Genomic DNA, 22,228 nt, shown 5'->3' on the forward strand with positions numbered 1-22,228 from the left:
AGCTCTCCGAACCGACAGTCCAAAAAGAATGGCTTTTCCACACCTGCTCCTTTCCTAAACGCCACCCACCAGGGTCCCCACAGAAAGGGAGGCAGGTGGACCAAGGTCCTGCTGGACTCCACATGCTGGTGAACGGGAGGCTCTGAAGCTTCTGTCGGGTTCCACCGCCCCCCACCCCCAGGCTGCTGTGGCCAAGGACAGCAGGCTGCTGACATCCTCTGCCTGAGAGAGAACCCTGAGGGCTGGGGCTGGAAGGAGGTTTTACTTCCTTGGAGGCCCCAAACCCATACAAGAAGACCAGAAACTCCCTAAGATTTTCTGAAGTAGGGGCCCTAGCCAAATGCGACCAGGGCAGGGAGCAGAGGGATGTGTCAGCATGGCCAGGACCTCAGCAGAGGAATCCGAAATTGGCCACTGGCCACAGGAGGAAAACACACAGCTGGACTGCCTAAGAGGGAGCTGGGGGGGGGGGCGGGGCGGGGGGGTGGAGTGCACAGATTCCAGGCCGACCAGCATTCAGACACCCTGAGAGGGGGTGCAGAGCAGCGTAGCAGGGCCTGAAGTCATCCTAGTCTCAGACCCCACCTCCAGCTGATGCTTCCCTGGCCTCTGGCCTTCTCCAGACTCCAGGCCACATACCTCTGATACTGGGGAGCCAGGAGGGCTCTGCTCTGGGCCCTAGATTCAGCCCCTACTGCTGTGCCCCTTGGTGACCTGGGCTTTTGCCACCCTGCCACACCCCCTCCCAAGGCACCCAAAGTCACCCAAAGTCACTATCTTTGTCAGGACCTCCACAGCAGACTGCAAAAGTAGCCCCATTCTTCGCCCCTGCCTGTGTCTAGCTCCTTTGCTAGTAAATTTGAGGTGCCTGCTCGCTTGTTAAAAATGCAAATTCTCAGGCTCCTTCCCAGAAAAACACAAACCCTGACAATGGCATCCAACATCTGCATTTTACCAAGCCTCCTGGGTGATTCTGGAGTCACCCTTCCACACTTCCAGGCTCTGGGATGAGGTGACGTGAGTCTGTCTAGATCACAGAGGCATAGCCTCCAGGAGGCCCAGATGACAAACCCCCTGGGGGGGGGCCTCCTGAGACTCCTCCCCCCAGGCCCATGTCCAATCATCCAAGGAGCCCCAAGTCATTCATAGATCAGTGACCTCCCGAGAACTCTCCAAATGTCCTCAGAGCCAAGCGTTTCACAACAATGCCCAAAGCGAGGGTGATGAGGGCTGCCAACACGCCTGTCCCTTCCAGCTTCCCCCCCCCGCCCCGCCCATCCTCTGCCCAGGCGCTAAGTGGGCAAGGCAAGTGCTGAGGGGCCAAGAGCCAGCAGAGAAGGAAGAAAAGGCCAGAGCCAGGAAACCAGGCCAGGGGCACGGAGACATAACTGGAATCCCACCGGCCACCCCTGGGGCCCGGCCAAGAAGGGCTCAGATGTGGCTCCCCACCTCGGCCTCTTCCCAAACCTTACATGCAGAGGACAACTAACTTCCCAATGCTGCAAGATGCCAGTGTGAGACATAAAATGCAAACTCATTTAGAAGCACTCCCAGATCCACAGTAGCTTTCTGTCACTGCGCATCTGCTTCATCAAGAAGCCATAAAAACCACAACTGCTACTCTGGGAGGAGAAAAACTGGCAAAGCAGCGAGTCCCTAAGAAGCTGACTCTTGGAGGCCCCGGGAAAGGAGGGCGGCGGGCAAGGGTGCAGATGGCCCCCAGGAAATGGGAGCCGGGTGCCCAAACACATGTGGGAGGAAAGGAAAGAGGAAACTGAGGCTGGCGTGCAGTTGCCCTTCCTCCTCAAATATCAGGAGTCTTTGAACCCCGGGGGCGGGGGGGAGGCAGGGGGCAGAGCAGCAGGTGTAATACCCGCAGAGGCAGGAAACCCAGCTTCTGGTCTTGCCTCCACCTGGAAGCCCCCGTGCCACCAGGCCAAGTCCCTCAGGTCCTTCAGCCCCTCCAGGCCTCCACCGTGGTCTCCCCCATGAATCGGGGTAGGGTAGCGGGCCAGGCCAACCTCAACGGCTCCAGGGCACAGGAAAGGCATGAGCAGAAAGGACAGCATGCACACACGGTGCCGTTGGCTGTGCCACCACTTAAAATACAGACAACTACACAGGCAGGGATTGCACAACACAACACACCCTGAGGACAGAAAGCACAGAGCACCAGACCTCGGTACTTCCAGGGAGGATGGGAACAGCACGGGAGATGGGCACCCCAGCACCTCACCTCTACCAGTAACACAGGTGGTCTTCGCACACCGGCCTAGAAAAACCTAGAAATACCAGCTGGAACTGTCTGGGCCTTTCAAGGCCTTTCTAAATTTCTTTACCTCCAGCTAAGTCATCTCATAAGGGCGCTGTAAATAAATGAGGGGTGCCTAGCAAATAAGTGAAGCGTCTACCTTTGGCTTGGGTTACGATCCCAGGGTGCTGGGATCAAGCCCTGAACCGGGCTCCCTGCTCAGATAGATAAATAAGTAAGTAAATAAATAAATAAATAAAATCTTTTTAAAAAGACTAAATGAATTACTATCTGGGAAACACTTGACCATGCCTGGCCCACAGCTCCCTACTGGGCTGGTGCACGCGGGGCGGGGTAATGCTTGGCTCCACGTTCCCAGACCAATTCCCTGGGCCTGGGCCTCCTGAACCAGCAGCTCCCACAGAAGGGGACTCAGGGACAGGTCCCCAAGCCTGGCACCCCTGTGCCCCACTGCAGCCTTCCTGCTTGTGGCAGCAGCCCACACAGGCCCAGTGGACGGACACCCCAGTGCAGCATTCCTTAATTTTTTTTTTAAATTTTTAGTTATGTACAACGAACCTCTAAATTAAGTACTGTTTAACTGAAGCAAAAACAGTGGCTTTCACATAGACTCAAGTTTGGGGAAACGACTCAAGTTTGGGGAAACGTCGAAATTAAAAGAAGGCCTTGGGGTTTCATGCCTGCAAAGATGCCTCCAAACAGTCCCAGCCAGGATCCAGGATGAAGGGCAGGAAACCAGGGGTCTGGCCCCGCTTCCCCTGCTCCGGGAAAGCAGGACTCAAGAGCCGCCGCCTCCATCTCCCGGCTCCCAGAGCCAAGTCTGGAAAAGTACTTCAGGTTCCTGGAAAGAAAGGCCTTTCCGAAATATCAGGAACTCCACTGGAAATTGCCATTATATATGACCAGGAGGATGTCTGTGGTGTTTGCAAGGGAGCCACTCCTCTGCCAAAGTCAAGACTGCGGCCAAAATCAACACAGGGGCTTCTGAGAGCCAGAGAGACACACACATGTACCTGCATTCACACGTGTGCATGGCCTGCACACCCAAGACAGACATGGAGGCCTCGTGCCCCCTTCCCACTGCAGACCACAGACTGGGGGGCGGTGGGGATCCTGTTTTCCTGGCGTTGGGACTGAGAAGAACTGAAAGCCTCACTTCTCTCCCTCCTCAAACGCGAAGCTGTGACAGTGGAGAGTCCCACATCGAACACAAGGAGAGAAGACAGAATCGGACGGCACCAAGCCCCCACCCACCCACCCACCCACCCACACGCAGGGCTCAGGGCTTGCCCTCCAAGATGGAAAGCCAAGCTCCATTTGGAGGCCTGCACGAAGGAGGCCACCCACCCTGATGTACCCACCCCTCCTGGCGTTTCACCTACAGAGGACTTGAAAATAGAGCTCAGCACCTTCCATTCTGTTCCCGCCCGTTTCTAATCAGCTTTACAGATGGCTTTTAAAAAAATAAATCTTCGGGCCCATAAAAATGCTCCCGTGTGGGCCCTGCCCTGGCCTGTGTCTGCGCTCTGACCGGGCCCCTGGTACCAACCAGCATGCAACAGGTAAACCAAGGCAGAGAGGAGACAGCTTGTCACTGGTTCCCTCCCCCACGCCCCCTGACCGCTTTTCCACCACCCACTGAACCACTGGGGGCCTCTGATTTACACCCTGAGCTGAAAGTGGAGATCACGAAGGGCACTGTCCTCCCCGCCCCCCAGGGTTGTCCCCTGCCCTGGCCTGCAGCACTGAAAAGCCTGAACTCACTCCAGCCTGAGCACCCCAACTTTCCCTCCTCAGCTTTCTTAGCAATCTCACAGTTTAAACAAGAACCTCCAGCTTTGGGTTCCATTTAAAATCAAAATAAACAGTGAGCCTAGGCTCCCTGGTTCAAAGCCCGTTCCCCTGGTGACCAAACAAAGGGAAAGACAACCGAGCAGGTGAGGCTCAGGGAAGCACAGCAACAGAGGAGGGACAGGGTTGAGTCCTGAAACAGGGAAGCCAGTTCCCAAAAGCCAGGGTCAGCTCTACAGAGGCCACCGGGGACAGAGGGGGCCCTTCAGGCTCAGGGGACCTCAGTCTACTCTTGTTAGTTACTACTTCTACTCAGAAGCGTGGAGAAATAGAATCAGAATGCTCTCCTAGGGCACCTGGGTGGCTCAGTGGGTTAAGCCTCTGCCTTCAGCTCAGGTCATGAGGATCGAGCCTCACATTGGGCTCTCTGCTTGCAGGGAGCCTGCTTCCTCCTCTCTCTGCCTGCCTCTCTGCCTACTTGTGCTCTCTGTCTGTCAATAAATAAATAAAATCTTAAAAAAAAAAAAAAGAATGCTCTCCTAGGGCACCTGGGTGGCTCAGTGGGTTAAGCCTCTGCCTTTGGCTCAGGTCATGATCTCGATCCCAGAACCGAGCCCCACATTGGGCTCTCTGCTCAGCAGGGAGCCTGCTTCCCCTTCTCTCTCTGCCTGCCTCTCTGCCTACTTGTGATCTCTGTCAAATAAATAAATAAAATCTTTAAAAGAAAAAAAAAAAAAGAATGCTCTCCTACCTTTTCAATCAAGAAAAATAACTTCAGGTCGGCCCTGCTCGCCTGACTTGGGCTCACACCCTTCAGTCAAAGACTTGGATTCAAAACCAACTCAGCCCATGTTCAAGCTGAAAGAGAGACCCTGGCAGTCATTTAACCTTTCTGAACCTTACTTGCCCTCTGTATAGAAAGGGAGTAAGACCTCACAAGTTTGCTCATCATGATTAACAAAGAGAAAACCACGTGTGAAAGCGCAAATGTTAAAAATCATGAATCATGGGGCACCTGGCCGGTTCAGTGAGTAGAGCGTGCGACTCTCAGGGTCATGAATTCGAACCACCTACTGGGGACAGAGTTTACTTTAAAAACAAAAAAAGGGGGGCACCTGGTGGCTCAGTGGGTTGAACCTCTGCCTTCAGCTCCGGTCATGATCTCAGGGTCCTGGGATCGAGCCCCACATCCAGCTCTCTGCTCAGCGGGGTACCTGCTTCCCCCACCCCGCCCCCGCCCTCTACACCTGCCTGCTTCTCTGCTTACTTGTAATCTCTCTGTCATAAATAAATAAAATCTTAAAAAAAAAAAAAAAAAACACAAATCCTGGGGCACCTCGTGGCTCAGTCAGTTAAGCATCTGACTTGGTTTCAGCTCAGGTCATGATGTCAGGGTCATGAAATCAAGCCCCACGTCTGGCTCCACACTCACTGGGGAGTCGGCTTGATACTCTCCCTGCCTCTCTCTCAGCTCCTCCCACTCCTGTGCTCGCTCTCTCTGCGTCTCTCAAATAAGTAAATCTTTAAAAAAAAAAAAGCCCCAACCATGAATCCTATAATGAGTGCTTGATTATAAACGATCTTTAGCTGTTCTTTACGATCTCATTTACATAAGCCTTATCTCTCAAAACATTAACTACAGAATACCAAAAGGTTTGTCGGTACTTATGGTTAAGAATTGAGTTCCAGGGGACGCCTGGGTGGCTCAGTTGGTTAGGCAGCTGCCTTCGGCTCAGGTCATGATCCCAGGGTCCTGGGATCGAGTCCCACATCAGGCTCCTTGCTCGGCGGAGAGCCTGCTTCTCCCTCTGCCTCTGCCTGCCTCTCTGGCTGCCTGTGCTCGCTCTCTCCCTCTGTCTCTGACAAATAAATAAAATCTTTAAAAAAAAAAAAAAAAGAATTGAGTTCCAAGGTCGATCTGCCTGGGCTCATTCATAACCTGGCTTACTGGCTGGTTGAGCTTGGAAAAGATACTGAACCTCTCTGAGCCTCAGTTTCCCTGTCTGCAACAAGGAAAATAACAGTACCTTCCTCCAAGGGTTGACAGATTGAGGTAATTCAAACCATACAACCCTCAAATAGTGGAACAATCAGTCATTTTACTTTTTTGGGGAACCAAGATATTCTTAATAAATACTGGTGGGCTCATATGAAGCAGAAAATGCTCCTTTCCAGCCTTCCCTTTCTCATCTTCTCTTCCCTCCCAAGGAGGTAGACACTGTTTACATAACCTCCCAGGTCTCGGGCTTGGGAAATACTTTAAACCAAAAGGTTCCCCCTTAAAGACCAAGGGCAGGGCGCCTGGGTGGCTCAGTGGGTTAAGCCTCTGCCTTCAGCTTAGGTCATGATCCCAGGGTCCTGGGATCAAACCCCACATCAGGCTCTCTGCTTGGCAGGGAGCCTGCTTCCTCCTCTCTCTCTCTGCCTGCCTCTCTGCCTACTTGTGCTCTCTTGTCTGTCACATAAATAAATAAAATATTTTTTTAAAAAAATAAAGACCAAGGGCATCAGCATCTTCCTTCCCAGGCCCTTCTCACTCTGCAGCTGGCGAGCATGTTACTTTCTCTCTCCTGGCTTGGGACTTTCATCTGTCAGGAGTGATCATCCCACGTCTCCCTTCCAAGGCTGCCGTGGATGCTAAATGGAGAGAACATGTCTAACATGCAAGCCACGTGCAAGAGGCGTTTCTCTGTGTCCCCCACCCTGCAGGCCTGGAGAGGACCCCATAGCCTCTCAATGAAGAGCAGACCCCAGCCCCAAAGTAGCCAGCTACAGCCAAGGACCAAGCAGGCAGTTTCCAGGGTAACAGCATCCTCTGCATTTACTCCCGATTTCCATCCCCGGCTGCTTTTGATTCTCTTCCCGCCTCTGTAGTGGGCTAAGTCACCTCTTCCCACTATTGCTAAGCAACCCTGAGAGTGTGCAGCTGCCTCCTGGGGGAGGACCCTGGCCCCCGCTTCCTAGGACTCGGGCCCTGGGGAAAGCTGCCCCTCCCCGTGGACACTCCTACCCCACCCCACCCCATTAACCCTGGGGATGGAGGAAGGTGGGAAGCCCTCCCAGCCAGCAGGGTTTAGAAGAGCAGGTGTGGTGGGACTTGGCCTTGGGGAAATGAGGAGAGCCACCCCCTCCCTCCCCACCCCAGCCTTCTACTTGCCTGTGCTTATGTGTGATCTATTCTTAAGCAGTTTCCAAGCACAGGGTCGCATCAAGCTTTTTATGAAAGATGCCCCTCTTGATTATTTTCCTCTTCTGTGGCTCTCCCACTCAGTCCCCATGAACCTGGATCCCTGACCTCAGAGTAAACAGTGAGCAGCAGAGAACAGGTAGACACAAAGGAGGAAGAGGGGCCAGGAGACAGAGAGCACCAGAAACTCCTGAGAGGCCGCTGAGCTCCGGAGGTGGGAAGAAGGCAATTGTCACTTTCTCCTCTGTATCACTTAGCATGTTCTCAGGCTTTTTAAATGAAGACACAATCATACCATACAAGTCACCCATCTGAGCGGGTTCTAGAAGTTCTGCTTATATAGTATATTTATATATATTTAGACTGTATGTACATACATTTAGTGTATACATATTTTGAGCAAGTTTTAGTATATTTAGTATATGGTTTTTCATGTATGCACAAGGTTGTACCACCATCGCCACTATCTAATTCCAGAATGTTTTCATGTCTGTCTGTCTCTGGTCAGATGTTCCCAGATAACACAAGCATTTCTTTGATAAGCAGCCAAGTGGTGAGGAGGCAAACAGGGGAGCCACACTGCCCAACCTGGGTTCCAGATCCTCCTCTAACCGGCTGTGTGATCTTGGAAAATTACGCTGCTGCTCTGAGCCAGCTCTCTCATCTGTAACATGGGGATAAAGTGCCCGCCTCACGGGACCAGATGTGCTAATTCAACACAGGGTCCCCAACACAGAGCCTGATCCTTGGCCTGTACTCAAGTGGGGGGAGCCACTATAAATATGATAAGAAAAAAGCTGGTTGGTTTTTGTTTTTTTTTTTTTTAAGTACAGTTCTACTCCCAGCTCTGGTCTGGGAAGAGGACTGTGCCCAGGCTGTTGGGGACTGCCACTGTTTTTGCTTATTTGTCTGGGAGGGCTGAATGGGGCACACATTGGGGGGCGGGGTATGTTGGGGTCATCATGGTCACCCACGTGGCTTTGGGGCCGATGCATCACTCTACCAGACTCTTGAGGTGCCTAATGTGCTGAGAACCTGCCAGATAATCCCAGGCAGGACATGGGAGCAGGGGTTAGGGTAGACAAAGCAGCAACAAAAGCACCTGACCAGCCCTCTCTGTAAAAATTTACCCCCTACCCACTGAGAAGGAAGATTTCTGGGAGTTTGGACTTGATGCCTACCTAGCCTGGGACCCAGTGCGAAATCCTGATGAGGTGGGGTGGGGGGATGCCTCGCTGGTTCAGTTAGTGGAACATGAGACTCTTGATCGTGGGGTTGTGAGTTCAAGCCCCATGCTGGGTATAGAGATTACTTAAAAATCTATTAAAAAAAAAAAAAAAAAAAGAGGAAAGTGGGCTTCCAGGCTGGCTCTGAGCACTGATTTGCTGGGTCTCCTGCCCCCACCACTCCCAAGGCCTCTTGCCTCCAGCAGGACCAGGTCTGGGCAATTAGTGCTTAGCAGGACACTGGTACCTCAGCAGTGAGACCCCCCTGGGGCTGAATCAGGAGTCTGAGTGGGCTGACCCAGTGTGGCCAGGACTTAGGAACCAGGCTAAGGGTTTTCCTCCGCCTACAGCCTCTTGGCCATGACCTTTCCACGGACTAATCTGTCCAAACCAGCCAGTGGGCTCTGAAGCCTCTCCAGTGTCGTTGGTGAGTAACCGATCCCAGGTCCCTAGGCCCCGGCAGAGATGTGTGCCCACTGAGCATACTCAGTGGGGAGAAAAAAAAGGCTGGGGGGAAGGCTCCCTGAGACCACAGGCCTTTGGCTGCACACCCGCATCGTAGGAAAAGCCTCGGCGAGTTACATGTGGGGGCAACTCAGGTCAGGTGAACTGTCTGGAATGGTCCCCATGATGCTTGCACAGGTGAGTGGTACAAAGAGCCTGGTCTCTCAGAAAGGTGAGAGGTCAGGTCGGGAGGAAGAACGAGGAGGGAGAACAATGGGAGCAGGTGCTGGCCAGGTGAGCTGAAGCAGCTTAGACACGCCTGCCCTCTGGTCTGCCCTTCCACACTTCTCCTGGCTCCCTCCTGCCCGGCCCTCGTTTACACACACACACACACACACACACAGAGCCCAACTGCCAAGAAAAGGGGGGGGGGCTTCCCAACGCTGCCAGTCCTTCAGGAAGCAGCTCAATGGCCCCAGCTCTTCCCCTTCTCCACCAGCGCAGACAGGGAGCAGGGCTGGCTCCTGCCCCACAGCAAGCCAACACCACACCTCTGGCCCTCTGGGGCACTGCCTGGTGTGACGTTCTAGCCTTGTGGTTCTCAGTGAGCTCCGGGCCTTCTCGCATCCGTCCTAGGGAAGCCTAGGTGACAGCCACAGCCAGCCGTGCAGCCCCAAGGGTCCACGCCCCCGTCCAGCGTTCTTTCGGGTTTTGGCGATCACTGGCAAACCATGGGGCACGTGTTCTCAGAGCACCCACAAGAGACAGGTTTGGGAGGGAAAGCGGCTGTAACCAGTCCTAGAGCAAAGCATGGCTGGCAGGTTGCCCAGAGGTGTGGGCAGGGCCTCAAGAATGCCCTCAGCTACTTGACCGTGGGGCCTGAAGACACTCCAAGCCGTATCCGGAGGACTTCATGGTTTGGGATCATTTTACCTGTCCTGTAACAAACTGACAGAGCTTTCAGGAGCTTCACATTCATCTCTCCATCCTGGATACCCAGAAGGTAAGTAAAGGGTAGGCAAAGATTCTATACCACTCGACAGTGAAGGGACAGAGCAACCAGAAAAGTCCAGTGACACAGAATGAGCCAGAGTCCACTTCAAGGCCCAAGGTCAACAAAGACACAGCTTTGCATACTCCTAGCCCCATAGGAGTCGGCTGCTTCTAAGATGGGTTTATATGCTACACCTTATCTCCAAGAATATGTGGGAAAGGCCACAGAAACTCTGGCTCCTCAAGAGTTAACATGTATTTACTGAGCACTCACTGTTACGTGCTATGCTAAATTCCCTACACACCTTACTTGGTTTAAACCTCCACTCAACTCTTATCGGGCAGGAATGATTAATTTCCTCATTTCCCCACTGGCATCAACAGGCACAGAGCAGGCAGGTGACTCACTGAAGGTCACACAGGAAGTCCATGGAGGGGGGCCAAGATGTGAACCCAGAGTGCCCAGAGCACGTCTATCTGCAGAGGCTGGAGCCAGGATATAGCCCCAAGATGAGGCGGCTTGTCTGGAATGTAAAGTATCCCATCTCTGGCCCTACCTCCCATCCCGGAGTTGGGAGCCCTGCGTGGTACTATGTTTCCCGACACCTTGCCCTGTACTAGGCACCAGGGACCAGCAAAGAACACAAGAAGCTGGGTCCTGCGGCCATGGCCACAGGCACCGACTGAGGTAGGCAGGAATGCAGAACAGTGAGGGGCAGGAGGACTGAATTGAGTCAGTTCTCTCCTCCTGCACATTTTTTTTTTCAAGATTTTATTTATTTATTTGACAGACAGATCACAAGTAGGCAGAGAGGCAGGCAGAGAGAGAGCGCGAGAGGAGGAAGCAGGAGCAGAGAGCCCGATTCGGGGCTCGATCCCAGGACCCTGGGATCATGACCAGAGCCGAAGGCAGAGGCTTTAACCCACTGAGCCACCCAGGCGCCCCTCCTCCTGCACATTTTACTTCTACTGGGCATCACTCTGGTTTTTGCAGCCCTAACCTTCAAGGCAAACGGATGTCCTGAAAACCCCTCCAGGTAAACCCCTCCAGGTAAACCCCTCCATAGCAGGCCTCCCCCTGGACCAGTGGCCTTGGCCAGCTCGTACAATGGTCCTGCAGGCCAGCAGGGAGTGTAAACAAGGAGCCCATCTTCCTGAGACCAGGCACGATGTGGGTGCAGAATGGGTGCAGACTCAGGACGTGGGCCTTCATTCACCTGCCAAGTGAATGCCTATTTCAACACCATTAGTTCAACAAACATTGACTAAGCTCCTACACATAAAAATAAAATAAATAAATAAATAAATTTTTAAAAGCCCCAGGACTGGCACCTGTGGGAATACCCATTAAACCTGAGCCTCCAGGATTCAAAAGACAAGAGAGCAGAGAGAATAAAACTTAACAGCTGGAAACTGCCATTTTACAAATCTTTGTCAACCCAGCAGGTGGGGATATTAGCTCCTTTTTATACATAAGGAACTGGAGGCTGAGCGGTTAAAGTAACTCGCCCAAGGTCACAAGTCTGTCAAGTGGAAAGCCAGGGTGCTACTCAGAGTCCATGATCTCTCCAGCTGGCCTGGTATCCGACGGGCACACATAGGAGGGTGTGCGCAAGACACACGTGAGCCAAGAAACCGGGGCTATCGTCACCTGGCAAAGATGGGGCGTTCAGACCTGCTCCCTTCAAAAAGGCAGCTTCAGAACTCAGCCTTGAAGGTCAGGAAGATGAGGAAGGCCAGCCTACTCCCTAAGCCACTGCATTTTGTGTCTAGAGGCAGGGAGGCCAGCTCCGTGAACTCTGCACAGAAGCATTCTTTGAAGCCGGGCCAAGCCACAGCCCACCGATGCACAGACTTCTACCTGCCTCTGCCTAGGCCTCCCCAGTCACCAGGGAAGTACTTCCTGCCGCATCATTCCATCAGAGGCCTGTCAGAGCCCCTGAGGGCTCGGCGGGGCAGGGCGGGACAGGAATGCGGCCCATTTACAGAGGAGGAAACAGATTGGAAGCACCTGTCCGGAGCTTTCCAGCGCTCGGCTGAAAAGCCCCAGCACTTGGAATGGGGACTGCCTGCCAGGGTAGGTGCTCCCAAAATATTTGCTGAATAGTAGCTCAGAGAAACTATGCCCGAAGTCTCTCCAACTGTTGTAACTGCACCACAGCCAAAAGCAGAGCCTTCTGCCTCCCACCCAGAAGCCTTCGTATCCCACCACTGTGTCCTCCCACCCACCCGCTCGCTCTCATCCTCCTGCCTCCATCCAGAATAGCCGGCCTCCTCTGTCCACTAGTCTGCTCTGATCCCCCTCATCCCTCACCTCCCACGCTCAGCAGGGAGGCTGTCGAAACACCCAGGTTGGGGCGCCTGGGGTGGCACAGTTGGTGAAGCATCCAACTCTTGGTTCTGGCTCAGGTCGTGATCTCAGGGTCATGAGATCGAGCCCAGGCACAGTGCTCAGCTCAGTCTGCTTGAGAGCACGCTCTCACCCTAGCCCTCTGCCCCTCTCACTTGGGCATTCTCTCCCTCAAATAAAAAAACACATCTTAAAAAAAAAAAAAGGCAACAAGTTACTTTAGGTCTGATCTCCCATGTAATACCACTTCCTTATATCCCCACCACCCCACCGAGAACTAGGTGAAATTTTCAGACAAGAAAATGAGGCCCACGTCAAGATTATAGAATTCACGGAAGGGGAAAAAAAAAAAAAAAAAACCCTTGGATTTTCAAAGTCAGGCCCAGAGCCTATCCCACACGCCCACTCCCTCCATCAAGCCTGCCAAAGCACAGGTTGGCTCCCCTTGGTCCAGAGATCTTCACAGACTCTAGACACCAAGCTCAACTTTCTTGCCTTCCTCACTACCCAGGGACAAGTGAGAGGAAGCTTCCTGCCCCTAAGATGGCTGCATTCCAGCTCCCTCCCCCCATGCACCAGTTAGGACTCTGGACTGCTTACTACCCTCTCTGTGCATTTCCTCAGCCTCAGGTGTGTCAGGCTACCATCTACCAATGTCAGCTCTTCAACCACCAAGTTTACCCCCTAGATCGCCGGATTTCTCAGAGGACCCTGTTCCCACCTGGCTGCGCAGAGGCCCGAGACACACCCACCAGCACCCACGTCAGAGTTTCATGAGTCTATATATGTATATACAGAGAAAGAGACAGAGACAATATAATTTTTCTCCCCAATTATATTTAATACAGTTACTCATTTGATAATACACAATACTATACACGGGTCCAGTGACCAACACTGGGGAGACAAGAGTTTCTGCCCTCCCAGGAACTTCATTCCACAGTCCTGTCACTTGTGCCACAACGAGGCATATAGTAGGTGTTCCGTAAACAGGGATGTTTCCTCTACTCCCCATGGAAGATCCCAAGACATCCACCGCCCTAATCCCACCTCCCCCTATCCAACTTAAAATCTAGTCCCAAGAAGGCCTCATCCTGAAATTTTAAAAAGCCCCTATCCTTGCCCCCATGAGAATCTCCAAATTACCCACTCCATTCACAGCTCCACCAACAGCCCAACTGTGCCAGGAAATAAGCCTGGTGAGTGGGGGGCTGTCACAGCCTCTCCCCCAGATCCACCCCCCCCAAGACCCTGAGAGGGTGGGGGCAACAGGAAGAGGGGGAGGATGTTTAAGCAACTGTCACAGTGCAAGTAAGTCAGCTCCAACCCAGAGACCTTCTGCCGTTGCCCTATAGGGCCGGGCCAGCCGAAGCCCACGCCTGGGTCTCAGGTCGCAGTCTTTGAGGAAGCCCTTTGTGCGTGTGTTTTAAATTACCTCTGCTTGTCTGATGAAGTGAGTAAAAGGGCCCCGATTCAGGGCTTAGGATTCCTGAGTGAGCTAATACAGGATGCCTTTGGCTGGAAAAAAAAAAAAACTTCAGTCGGCTCCCTAAACTCCCCCCCTTTTAAGTTTAAAAAAGGGAATGAATGTTACCATTTTTGGACATGAGCGTTCTCCCTCAAGCCCAGCCCTAACCGCACTATCCAAAGGGACGCGCCATCCTGTCCCCCCCCATTCCCAGATCAGCGGGGGGTGAAGGGGGGAGATGAAACGAGGAGGGACCGGATGGGAGCGGACGTGGGGGGGGGAGGGGGGAGGGGGAGGAGGGTGTTCAGGGTACGTGGCCGCCTGGGGCAAGAGCTCACAGCACAGGCAGGAAGCAGAGGCAGGGTTGGGGCGCCCTCCCCTCCCGCCCCACAAGAGGGGTTTCGGACCTCTTCCTGCCACCGGCCACTGTGCCCGGGTCCCATCGCCAGCTCCGAGCCAGCCCCTGTGACGGCGTGCGCACCCAGCACACCTCATCTGGGATGCCTGGAGATGGTGGCTAAGCAGGGATTCCCCAATGACTGACCCCAAATATCCCAGTAAACAACCTCTTGTCCTGGAGCCTGTCAACTCTGATCAAGTTGCCCAAATTCGCCTTCTCCCAGGAATAAGCGGTGTCGGAGGGGCAGGACGCAAACGCAAACCCGTGTCGGCCCGCAGCTGAGTTAAGCAATAAAACGGTTTGCCGTCCTGACCCCGCCCCCACAGTGCTGGCTGGGGAACCGGCTTCTGCCCCCTAGTTTTCTCAGCTCCGGCCCCATTCCAGCAGGTCCACACCTCCAGGCAGACCCAAAGGTGGCTGCCAATCCCCGGGGCGCCCGCTTTCCACCCGGCCTGCGGGCTAGGCTTGGAAGGTGCAGAGTCCCGCGATCCTCGCCCCCCGCAGGTACCCAGCCCAGGGCGGCCCAGGAAGCGCGCTGCCACCGCACGCCATATGGAGAGGCGGCCAGGGGGCGGGGAAGGGAAGGGGGAAAATCGATCCGGAGCAAGCAGCCAGCAGCTCAGCCCCAGACTCCCAAGCACCGCCTCCCACCCCCTGCCCACGCGGGGACCGTGCAGCTGCAGCCGGGTGGCCTGAATCGCGAACCCCAAGGCGACCTGCCCGCCGGCGGCCCCACCTCCCCGCGCTCGGGCTCTGCGTTCGCGGGCTCTGGGAAAGGGGCTCTCCCCCTTCCGCCCGCGCCTGTAACCCAACACCCCACCTCGCAGCAGCCGCGCATCCCCCGCCCCCGCTTGTGCGAGCCTGGAGCCCGTTCGGAGCCGGGAGCCGGGAGCGCGGGTGGAGCTGGTTGAGCCGGGGGGTTGCGGCGGGCTGGGGAGGCTGCTGACCTTTCTCTGCTGCTTCTCCCAGGCCGGGTCCAGGAGCAGGTCCCGATCCCAGTCCTCTTCGGGCTGCATGTAGTCGTTGGTTTGCTGGGAATCATAATGGTCCATGATGGTGCGCGCGTGCTACGAGCTGGATTTCTTCCTCCACCTTCTCTCCCCGCGGCGGCTGCTGCTGCTCCTGCCCCGGCGTGGGGAGGGAGTCGGGCTGGGCTGGGCTGGGCTGGGCTGGGCTGGCGGGGCCGGGCTCGCTCCCCTGCGCCCGGTTCCGCCGCGGCGCTGCTCGCGATAGCTGCTGCCAGAGGAAGCGGCGGCGGCGGCTGAGGCTGGAGCTCTCGGACTGCCTCCTTTGGACCTAATCTCCACGCACAGTGAGCGAGGCGGACACACTAGAGCTGCGGGAGCCGAGGCGGGCGGGGGCGGGGGAAAGGGGCAGAGCCCTCCCGAGGTTCTCCATTGGCCAGGCCGAGTTGCCCAAACTTCCCCCCATCGCCTTTCATTGGGAATTCCTGGCATCCGTCAGCCGGGCCGCGGCGCATATAGGTGGCTGGGCGGGCCCCCTCCCGGCGCGCACGCCCCCGCCCACTCCCCGGGTTCCCACTCCTCCGCCGCTCATGTGACACCAGTTTAAGCCGAACGGGACCGAAGCCGGGGGACGCTTCCCCGAGCGTGAGACCGAGCGGCTGCGCGTCCCGGAGCTCCAGTCGCCACCGGGAACGGGACCCGCTCCGCGTCCGCGGGAAGGCGGCGAACTCGGGCGAGCCGGCCTGAATTTGCCCCCCCCCCCACACGCGCGCCAAGCCCCAGGCGGCCAGAGGCTGGAGAAGGGACGCGAGCAAACCCGGAAAGTATTTCATTTGTCCTGCCTAGGGTCCGGAGAAGTCAGCACCCAAGGAAAGGGGGCAGGGAATGCCTGAATGGAAAGGAATTTCCTGGGAATTTCCTGACTCCGTCCCTCCCGCCCCCGCCCGGCCCCGCCCGTCGCGACCTAGCCGACCCCTGCGCTCCGAGAGACGGGGGTCTGACCCGCGAACGGCGTTCGGAGGCCGCAGAACTTTCCCGCCTCGCTACAGGGTCCTTTCTGGCCCGACCTCCGGCCCTAAGGACCGTTCTGCCTAAGGGCTTCCCGGTGGCGCCTACATCGCCGGGCTTCCCGGGATCTCCTGCTGGTCCCCGCTGGCGGGCAAGCAAGATCTACCCTCTTAGGCCCGCAGCACCCTGAAAACTGGAAGGGAGGGCCCTGAGTGGTCTACCTACTACACGCCCCGCCCCCAGCACACACCCCCTGACAGATGGGCAAACTGAGGCTCTAAGGGTTGGGTTGGAAAGGGGATTTTAGCACGTTTTCAGGACTCCAAGGCCAAGCCTGTAACCTCAGGCCTGACAGACAAAGCCTTAATTGTTAATGGAGGAAGAAGGAGAGTAAGATTGGCCAAACACCTCTAACTTCTTGGTGCCTGCCTGGGCTTCCTTCCCTGGGCCTAGTCAGGAGAGTCGAACACACCACCCGAGCTGTGACAGATCCTGGGAAGAAGAGGCAGGCTCGACCTCCTGGTGGGCTCCTCTGGGGGATACCTGATAGATCATGCACACAGTAGTGCTTTTATATTTCTGCCCCGAGGACTGGCTGAGCCAACCGGAGATACTCCAGCTTTTCCATCCAGAGGCCAGTGAAGAATTAAAGAGAAGAGTGAATCTCCAGAAAGAACCATGGATTAGGATACTTCGAAAGGCCACAAGGACGAAAAAGCTGAAGACTGGGCCTCTGTCTCTCAGAACCGCTGGCAGATGCTGTTGTAAGCAGATATCTGGTGTGGCTCCCCACGACATTAGTCAACCTCACATTTATGCAAGTGTTACCGGTCAGTGCCCTGCCTGCCACAGCCCCTGGCTGGGGAAGCCCTGCCTTGGAGCCAGAGAGAGTAGATTCATGGAGTATTTTATACCCATTTCTAAACTATGGCTCTAAACCTAACATAGAGGGTAATATGGTGCTGTAGCCATTCGCTCACTCAATAAATACTTGCCCCATCTGCATGTCCAGGAATGTGCTAGATGTTATGTATACAGAGATGAAAAGACACAATGCCTTCCCCATGCAACCCAGCAGAGACAAGACGCAGAAACAAAAATGCAGCGCAAGGAGACAGCAGCTCAGACAGGGGAAACCTCTGACCACTGAGCCCAGCCGGGGAAAGAAGGCTCCGGGTGTAACTTTTTGGAGCAGGTGAAATCCAAGTGGGCCTTCAAAGCAAGTTGGCAAGATGCAAGTGTGGGAGGCTCTTCCAGGCAAAAGGATCAGTCTGAGTACACGGGGGCAGGAAACGGGTATAAAAGGAATGCCTAACATTTCAGCGTGGCTAGACTAGAAATTCAAGGCCAGGAGGGGCAAGAGGTAGGGCCACGGAGGTGGGCAGCTGCCAGCCCACAGGGCCCAGGGCAGGGTGGGAAGTGCAGATCTCAGGGGGAACAAGCCTGGACAGAAGCTGAGAGCCAGGTGCAGAGCAGCTGCAGTCAGCCAGGTAGGAACGGTGTCTTGGTCCATTTGGGCCACTGTCACAGAATACTGTAGATCGGGTGGCTTCAACAAGAACACTTACTTCTCACTGTTCCGGAGGCGGGGAGGTCCAAGGTTAGATTCCGTGCTGGTGAGAGCCCGTGGCCTGGTTGCCAGAAGGCATCTTCTTTGTCCTCGTGTGGCGGGACTCTGCCCTCATGCCCTATTCACCCTCCTAACAGCATCACTCTGGGGGTTAGGCTTTGCGACATAGCAGCATTGGCAGGACAGGAACATTCAGTCAATTGCAAACAGAGAAGAGTGGGTAGAAAACTCAGAATATAAAACCGAGAGGACTCAGAGTTTCAGTGTGAGGACAGAGAGGAGTTTTGTGCCCCACTAGGGACAGACCATGCACTTCCTGTATGATCTACATAAGCCCTACCTATGAGAAGAGAACTACCTCCACCTTACAGAGAAAAACAGCTAAGGCTCAGGCAGGTAGCTAACTCATGCAAGGTTACACAGGATACCTGACTCCTTAACCCATGCTTTGGACCCAGTGTTTCTCAGCCCTGGGATAGCTTGACACCCTCCCCACCAGGGAATATTTGGCAGTGTCTGGAGACATTTCTTAGTTGTCACAATTGGCAGGGTGGGAATACAGCGGCATACAGCGGATAGAGGGTCACTACTGGCATACAGCGGATAGAGGCCAGGGATGCCGCTGAACATCTATGAGTGGTACAGGACAGTCTCCCCACAACAAAGAATGATTCAGCCCAAGATATCAACAGTATTAGAGACGAGAACCCCTGCCTTCACTGCCTGTTTTTAGCTGGGATGATCTGGCAAATGGTGGCAGAGTACAACCAACTGAGATAAAGAATTTCAGACTGGGGAGTAGAAGCCTGGATTGAGTTTGATTGAACACATTGAACTTGAAGTGCTCTGAGAACCTTGAGACTCGGTTGTCCAGCAATCAGTCGGCCGCAGGGCCCTGAACTCAGAGTAAACAGATCTAGAAATGAAGGGTCTACATACAGTATTGACAACCATGAGAGCATCAGAGGTATCAGGAAAATAAGGCCTGACAGCATTCTTTGCATGTGATCATTGAAAATTCAGTAGTGTCCTTTGCCTGTGGAATTTTAGTAGTGTGGCCAAAGCTGTGAAGTTAAGAGACACTAGGCAGCGAAGAAAGGATATAGAAGGGATAGAAGGGAAAAATATATATATATAGGGTATTCCTGGTGGGGTCCAAAAGAGGAAATTTTTTTTTTTTTTTAAGTAGGAGAAACTTGAGCTGTTTGTGGTTTAAAAGGAAAGATTCAGTTGAGAGGAAAAAATTGAAAATGCAAGCAAGAGAAAAGTGAGAGACAGAATAGTTCTTGAGGAGACAGGACCATGGTGATTCAAGAACACAGGCTAAAGGATGGACCAATAAGAGGAAAGGGGTGGCTTAGTCAGCAGAGCATGCGACTCTTGATCTCAGGGTTGTGAGTTCAAGCCCCATGTTGGGTGGACAGATTATTTAAAAACAAAATTAAAAAAAAAAAAAAAGAGGAAAGGCCTTGGTGCTCTGAGAGGGGGGAAGGGTTCCAAGGATGAGCATGGGTGTCTATCAGTGAATGGGAAGAGGGTCAGGGAGTGAGTGAAGCAATACTTGATGATCTTAGTCTTCTCTATAGGGAGGAGGCCCCGAGGGACGGACGGAAGGTGATGGATTGACCATTCTTTCCATCCAGGACTCACTAGTGGCCTTCACACTGGTGATACTAGTCCCATACAATAGCGCGTTCTATAGAGAGAACAGAATTATTAAAATGTTAATTTTTTAGGGATACTAAGGTATATGCATGTTTATAATATCCATTCTTTTTTTTTTTTAAGATTTTATTTACTTATTTGACAGAGAGAGATCACAAGTAGGCAGAGAGGCAGGCAGAGAGAGAGGAGAAAGCAGGCTTCCCGCCAAGCAGAAAGCCCGATGCGGGGCTCGATCCCAAGACCCCGGGATCACGACCCAAGCCGAAGGCAGAGGCCTCAACCCACTGAACCACCCAGGCACCCCCATTCTTTTTTTTCAATTGGAGTATAACATACAGGTGCACTTAACTGGCTCAGTCGGTTGAGCATGTGCTCTTGATCTAGGGGTTGTGATTTCGAGCCCTATACTGGGCATAGAGATGCCTTTAAAAAATAAAATCTTTTTTAAAAATGGGGTAGAACAGGGACACCTGGGTGTCTCAGTTGGTTAAACAGCTGCCTTCGGCTCAGGTCATGATCCCAGGGCAGGGTCCTGGGATCGAGTCCCACATTGGGCTCCTTGCTCGGCAGGGAGCCTGCTTCTCCCTCTGCCTCTACCTGCCTCTCTGTCTGCCTGTGCTCACTTGCTCTCTCTCCCTCTGTCTCTGACAAATAAATAAAATCTTTAAAAAAAAAATGGGTTAGAACACATTCTCCAAGGGTGCTAATCTTCCGCATACAGCTCAGTGAAATTTCTCCTGGGTTTACCCCCATGAAACTACCACCCACATTAAGATAAAACATTTTCAGCACCTCAGGTTTCTCGTGCCTCCTCCCAACCTATACTACTTGCAATCAACATAGGAAACCATTAATCTGACTTCCTGCTGCCAATAATTGTACTTACTTGTTTCTAAACTTCATATAAATGGGGTCATACAATCTGTACACTTTGGTTTCTGGATTTTTCACTCGATTCCATATCTATGAGAGTTCTTTATCTGGGGGCTTGCATCAGTAGTTAATTTGTTTCTGTTTTTCTGGTTTTGCTGTGTAGTATTCCGCTGTGTAAGTATATCCTAAATAATTTATTCACTTTGTTATTGATGGGTTTTTGCCTTGTTTCCAGTTTGGAGCGACTATGAATAAAGCTGCCTTGAACACTGTTTTGTTTTTTGTTTTTTGTTTTTTAAAGTAGGCTCAACATGGAGCCCAACTTGGGGCTTGAACTCACAACCCTGAGATCAAGACCTGAGTAGAGATCAGGAGTCAGATGCTTAACTGACTGAGCCACCCAGGTGCCCCTGCCATGAACATTTTTACATGCATTTTGGTGAACGTATGCATTCGTTTCTCTTGGGTATATACCTAGGCATGGAATTATTGGGTCATAGGATGGGTCTATGTCTCCTTTTAATAGATATTGCCAAACACTTTTTCAAATGGGTGGTAGAAATTGGCTCTCCAGCAGCAGAGGTGAGAAATCCATTTGCTCCTCATCCTCCTACCAGGTATTACCAATTTTTTAAAAAATTTCAGCCATTACAGTGGGTGAGGAGTGGGCTCTTTTTAGGGGTTTAATCTTCTATAGGCTTGTCAACCTTTTAACTTCCATTCCTGTGGCTATTCATTTTAATGGCAACTGGTTCTTTTTTTTCTTTTTTAATATTTGACAATTTTTAAAAAGATTGTATTTATTCATTTATTTGATAGACAGAGAGAGATCACAAGTGGGAAGAGAGGGTGGGTGAGGGGAAGAGGGGAAGAAGACTCCCTGCTGAGCAGAGCCCTATTTGGGGCTTGATCCCAGGCTACATCCCAGGCTCCACCCCAGGACCTGAGATCATGACCTGAGCCGAAGGCAGAGGCTTAACCCACTGAGCCATCCAGGCGCCCCAATAGCAACTGATTCGTAATGTGTTAGCTGCTTGAGCAGCATCTGGGTGGCTCAGTCAGTTAAGCACACAACTCCTGATCTCACCTCAGGTCTTGATCTCAGGCTGTTGAGTTCAAGCCCCATGCTGGGACTTGAGATAAGGGACAACGGCAGGCATATATCGGTTTCCCCAAGTTTAATTCATTCAATATTTAGCAAGCGATTGCTCTATGCCCAGCACCACGCCGGATAAAGATGCCAGATGGTCATGTCCCTCTTAGAACAGGCAGTTGGTGCTTAATAAGTATGGCGTGAATGATGGTCTTGGAGGCTGTTTGAGCCCTCACTGGAACTGTTTGTCTGGGCTTGTTTTGGTGGGAAGCTCGAGCATGTCCACTTCATATGACTTTTCAGTTAAAAATTGAGAAGAAAACAGCCCCTTAAAAACAAAACAAAATCCTTGGGGTCATGTGGGCACAGCCAAAATGGAGTGAGGTAAGGTCATGAGAGAAAATGGAAGGATTCATCTGTGAAGCAGTCCTGACCATTTTCTCTCCAGAGGCTCAGCCTCTGTTGCCCCTTTTCCATTTATCCTCTGCATTTCTCTGGAGGCAACCACAAAGGAACCAGGCTGTGGGCAGAGCTCTTGCCAATCTACAGGCCAGGGGGGGCAGAAACGGAAGCCCAAGAAGTTTGCTCAAGTCAAGGTGGGGAAGACAACATGCTCCTTCAGGCCCCCCGCAGGCCTCTCCCCGGAGCTGCTCAAGGAAGGGAGGTCTCCTGACTTGCCAGCAGCAGGCTCTGAGACTAGCCTCACTCACCACCAGCCCTGCAGGCAGCTGTCCCTGCCCCAGTCTGGAGTAATGAGACATCCAGAAAGCCATAGGTGCTTTGCTATTGAAAGAAGCTTACTCTGGAGTAGATGACCCAGTATCCTTAGAACGAAGGAGGAATTCTCTTGTCTATGAGTTCTGGAAGTACTTACTGGGCACCCACTCAGTGCTAGGCAGCATGCTAGGAGACACACAGAAGAG

At 53.2% G+C, this 22,228-nt stretch overlaps 1 protein-coding gene across 3 annotated transcripts in view; it reads right to left on the reverse strand.

The window, feature by feature from the left end:
- The window catches only part of ACTN1 (actinin alpha 1), a 96,237-nt gene extending 80,680 nt beyond the window's left edge, over window positions 1–15,557 (reverse strand). For 2 of the 3 annotated variants that reach the window (XM_004739005.3, XM_004739003.3), the window contains exon 1: window positions 15,079–15,557. In XM_004739005.3, coding sequence (XP_004739062.1) covers window positions 15,079–15,183 — 105 coding nt within the window. In that variant the 5' untranslated portion in view covers window positions 15,184–15,557. The remainder of the gene's footprint in view (window positions 1–15,078) is intronic. The other variant, XM_004739004.3, reaches the window with a different exon arrangement.
- Window positions 15,558–22,228: the final 6,671 nt, after the last annotated feature.

Source organism: Mustela putorius, unplaced genomic scaffold, assembly GCF_011764305.1.
Source record: "Mustela putorius furo isolate JIRA1106 unplaced genomic scaffold, ASM1176430v1.1 tig00000129_pilon_pilon_pilon, whole genome shotgun sequence".
Taxonomy (NCBI): Eukaryota; Metazoa; Chordata; class Mammalia; order Carnivora; family Mustelidae; genus Mustela; species Mustela putorius.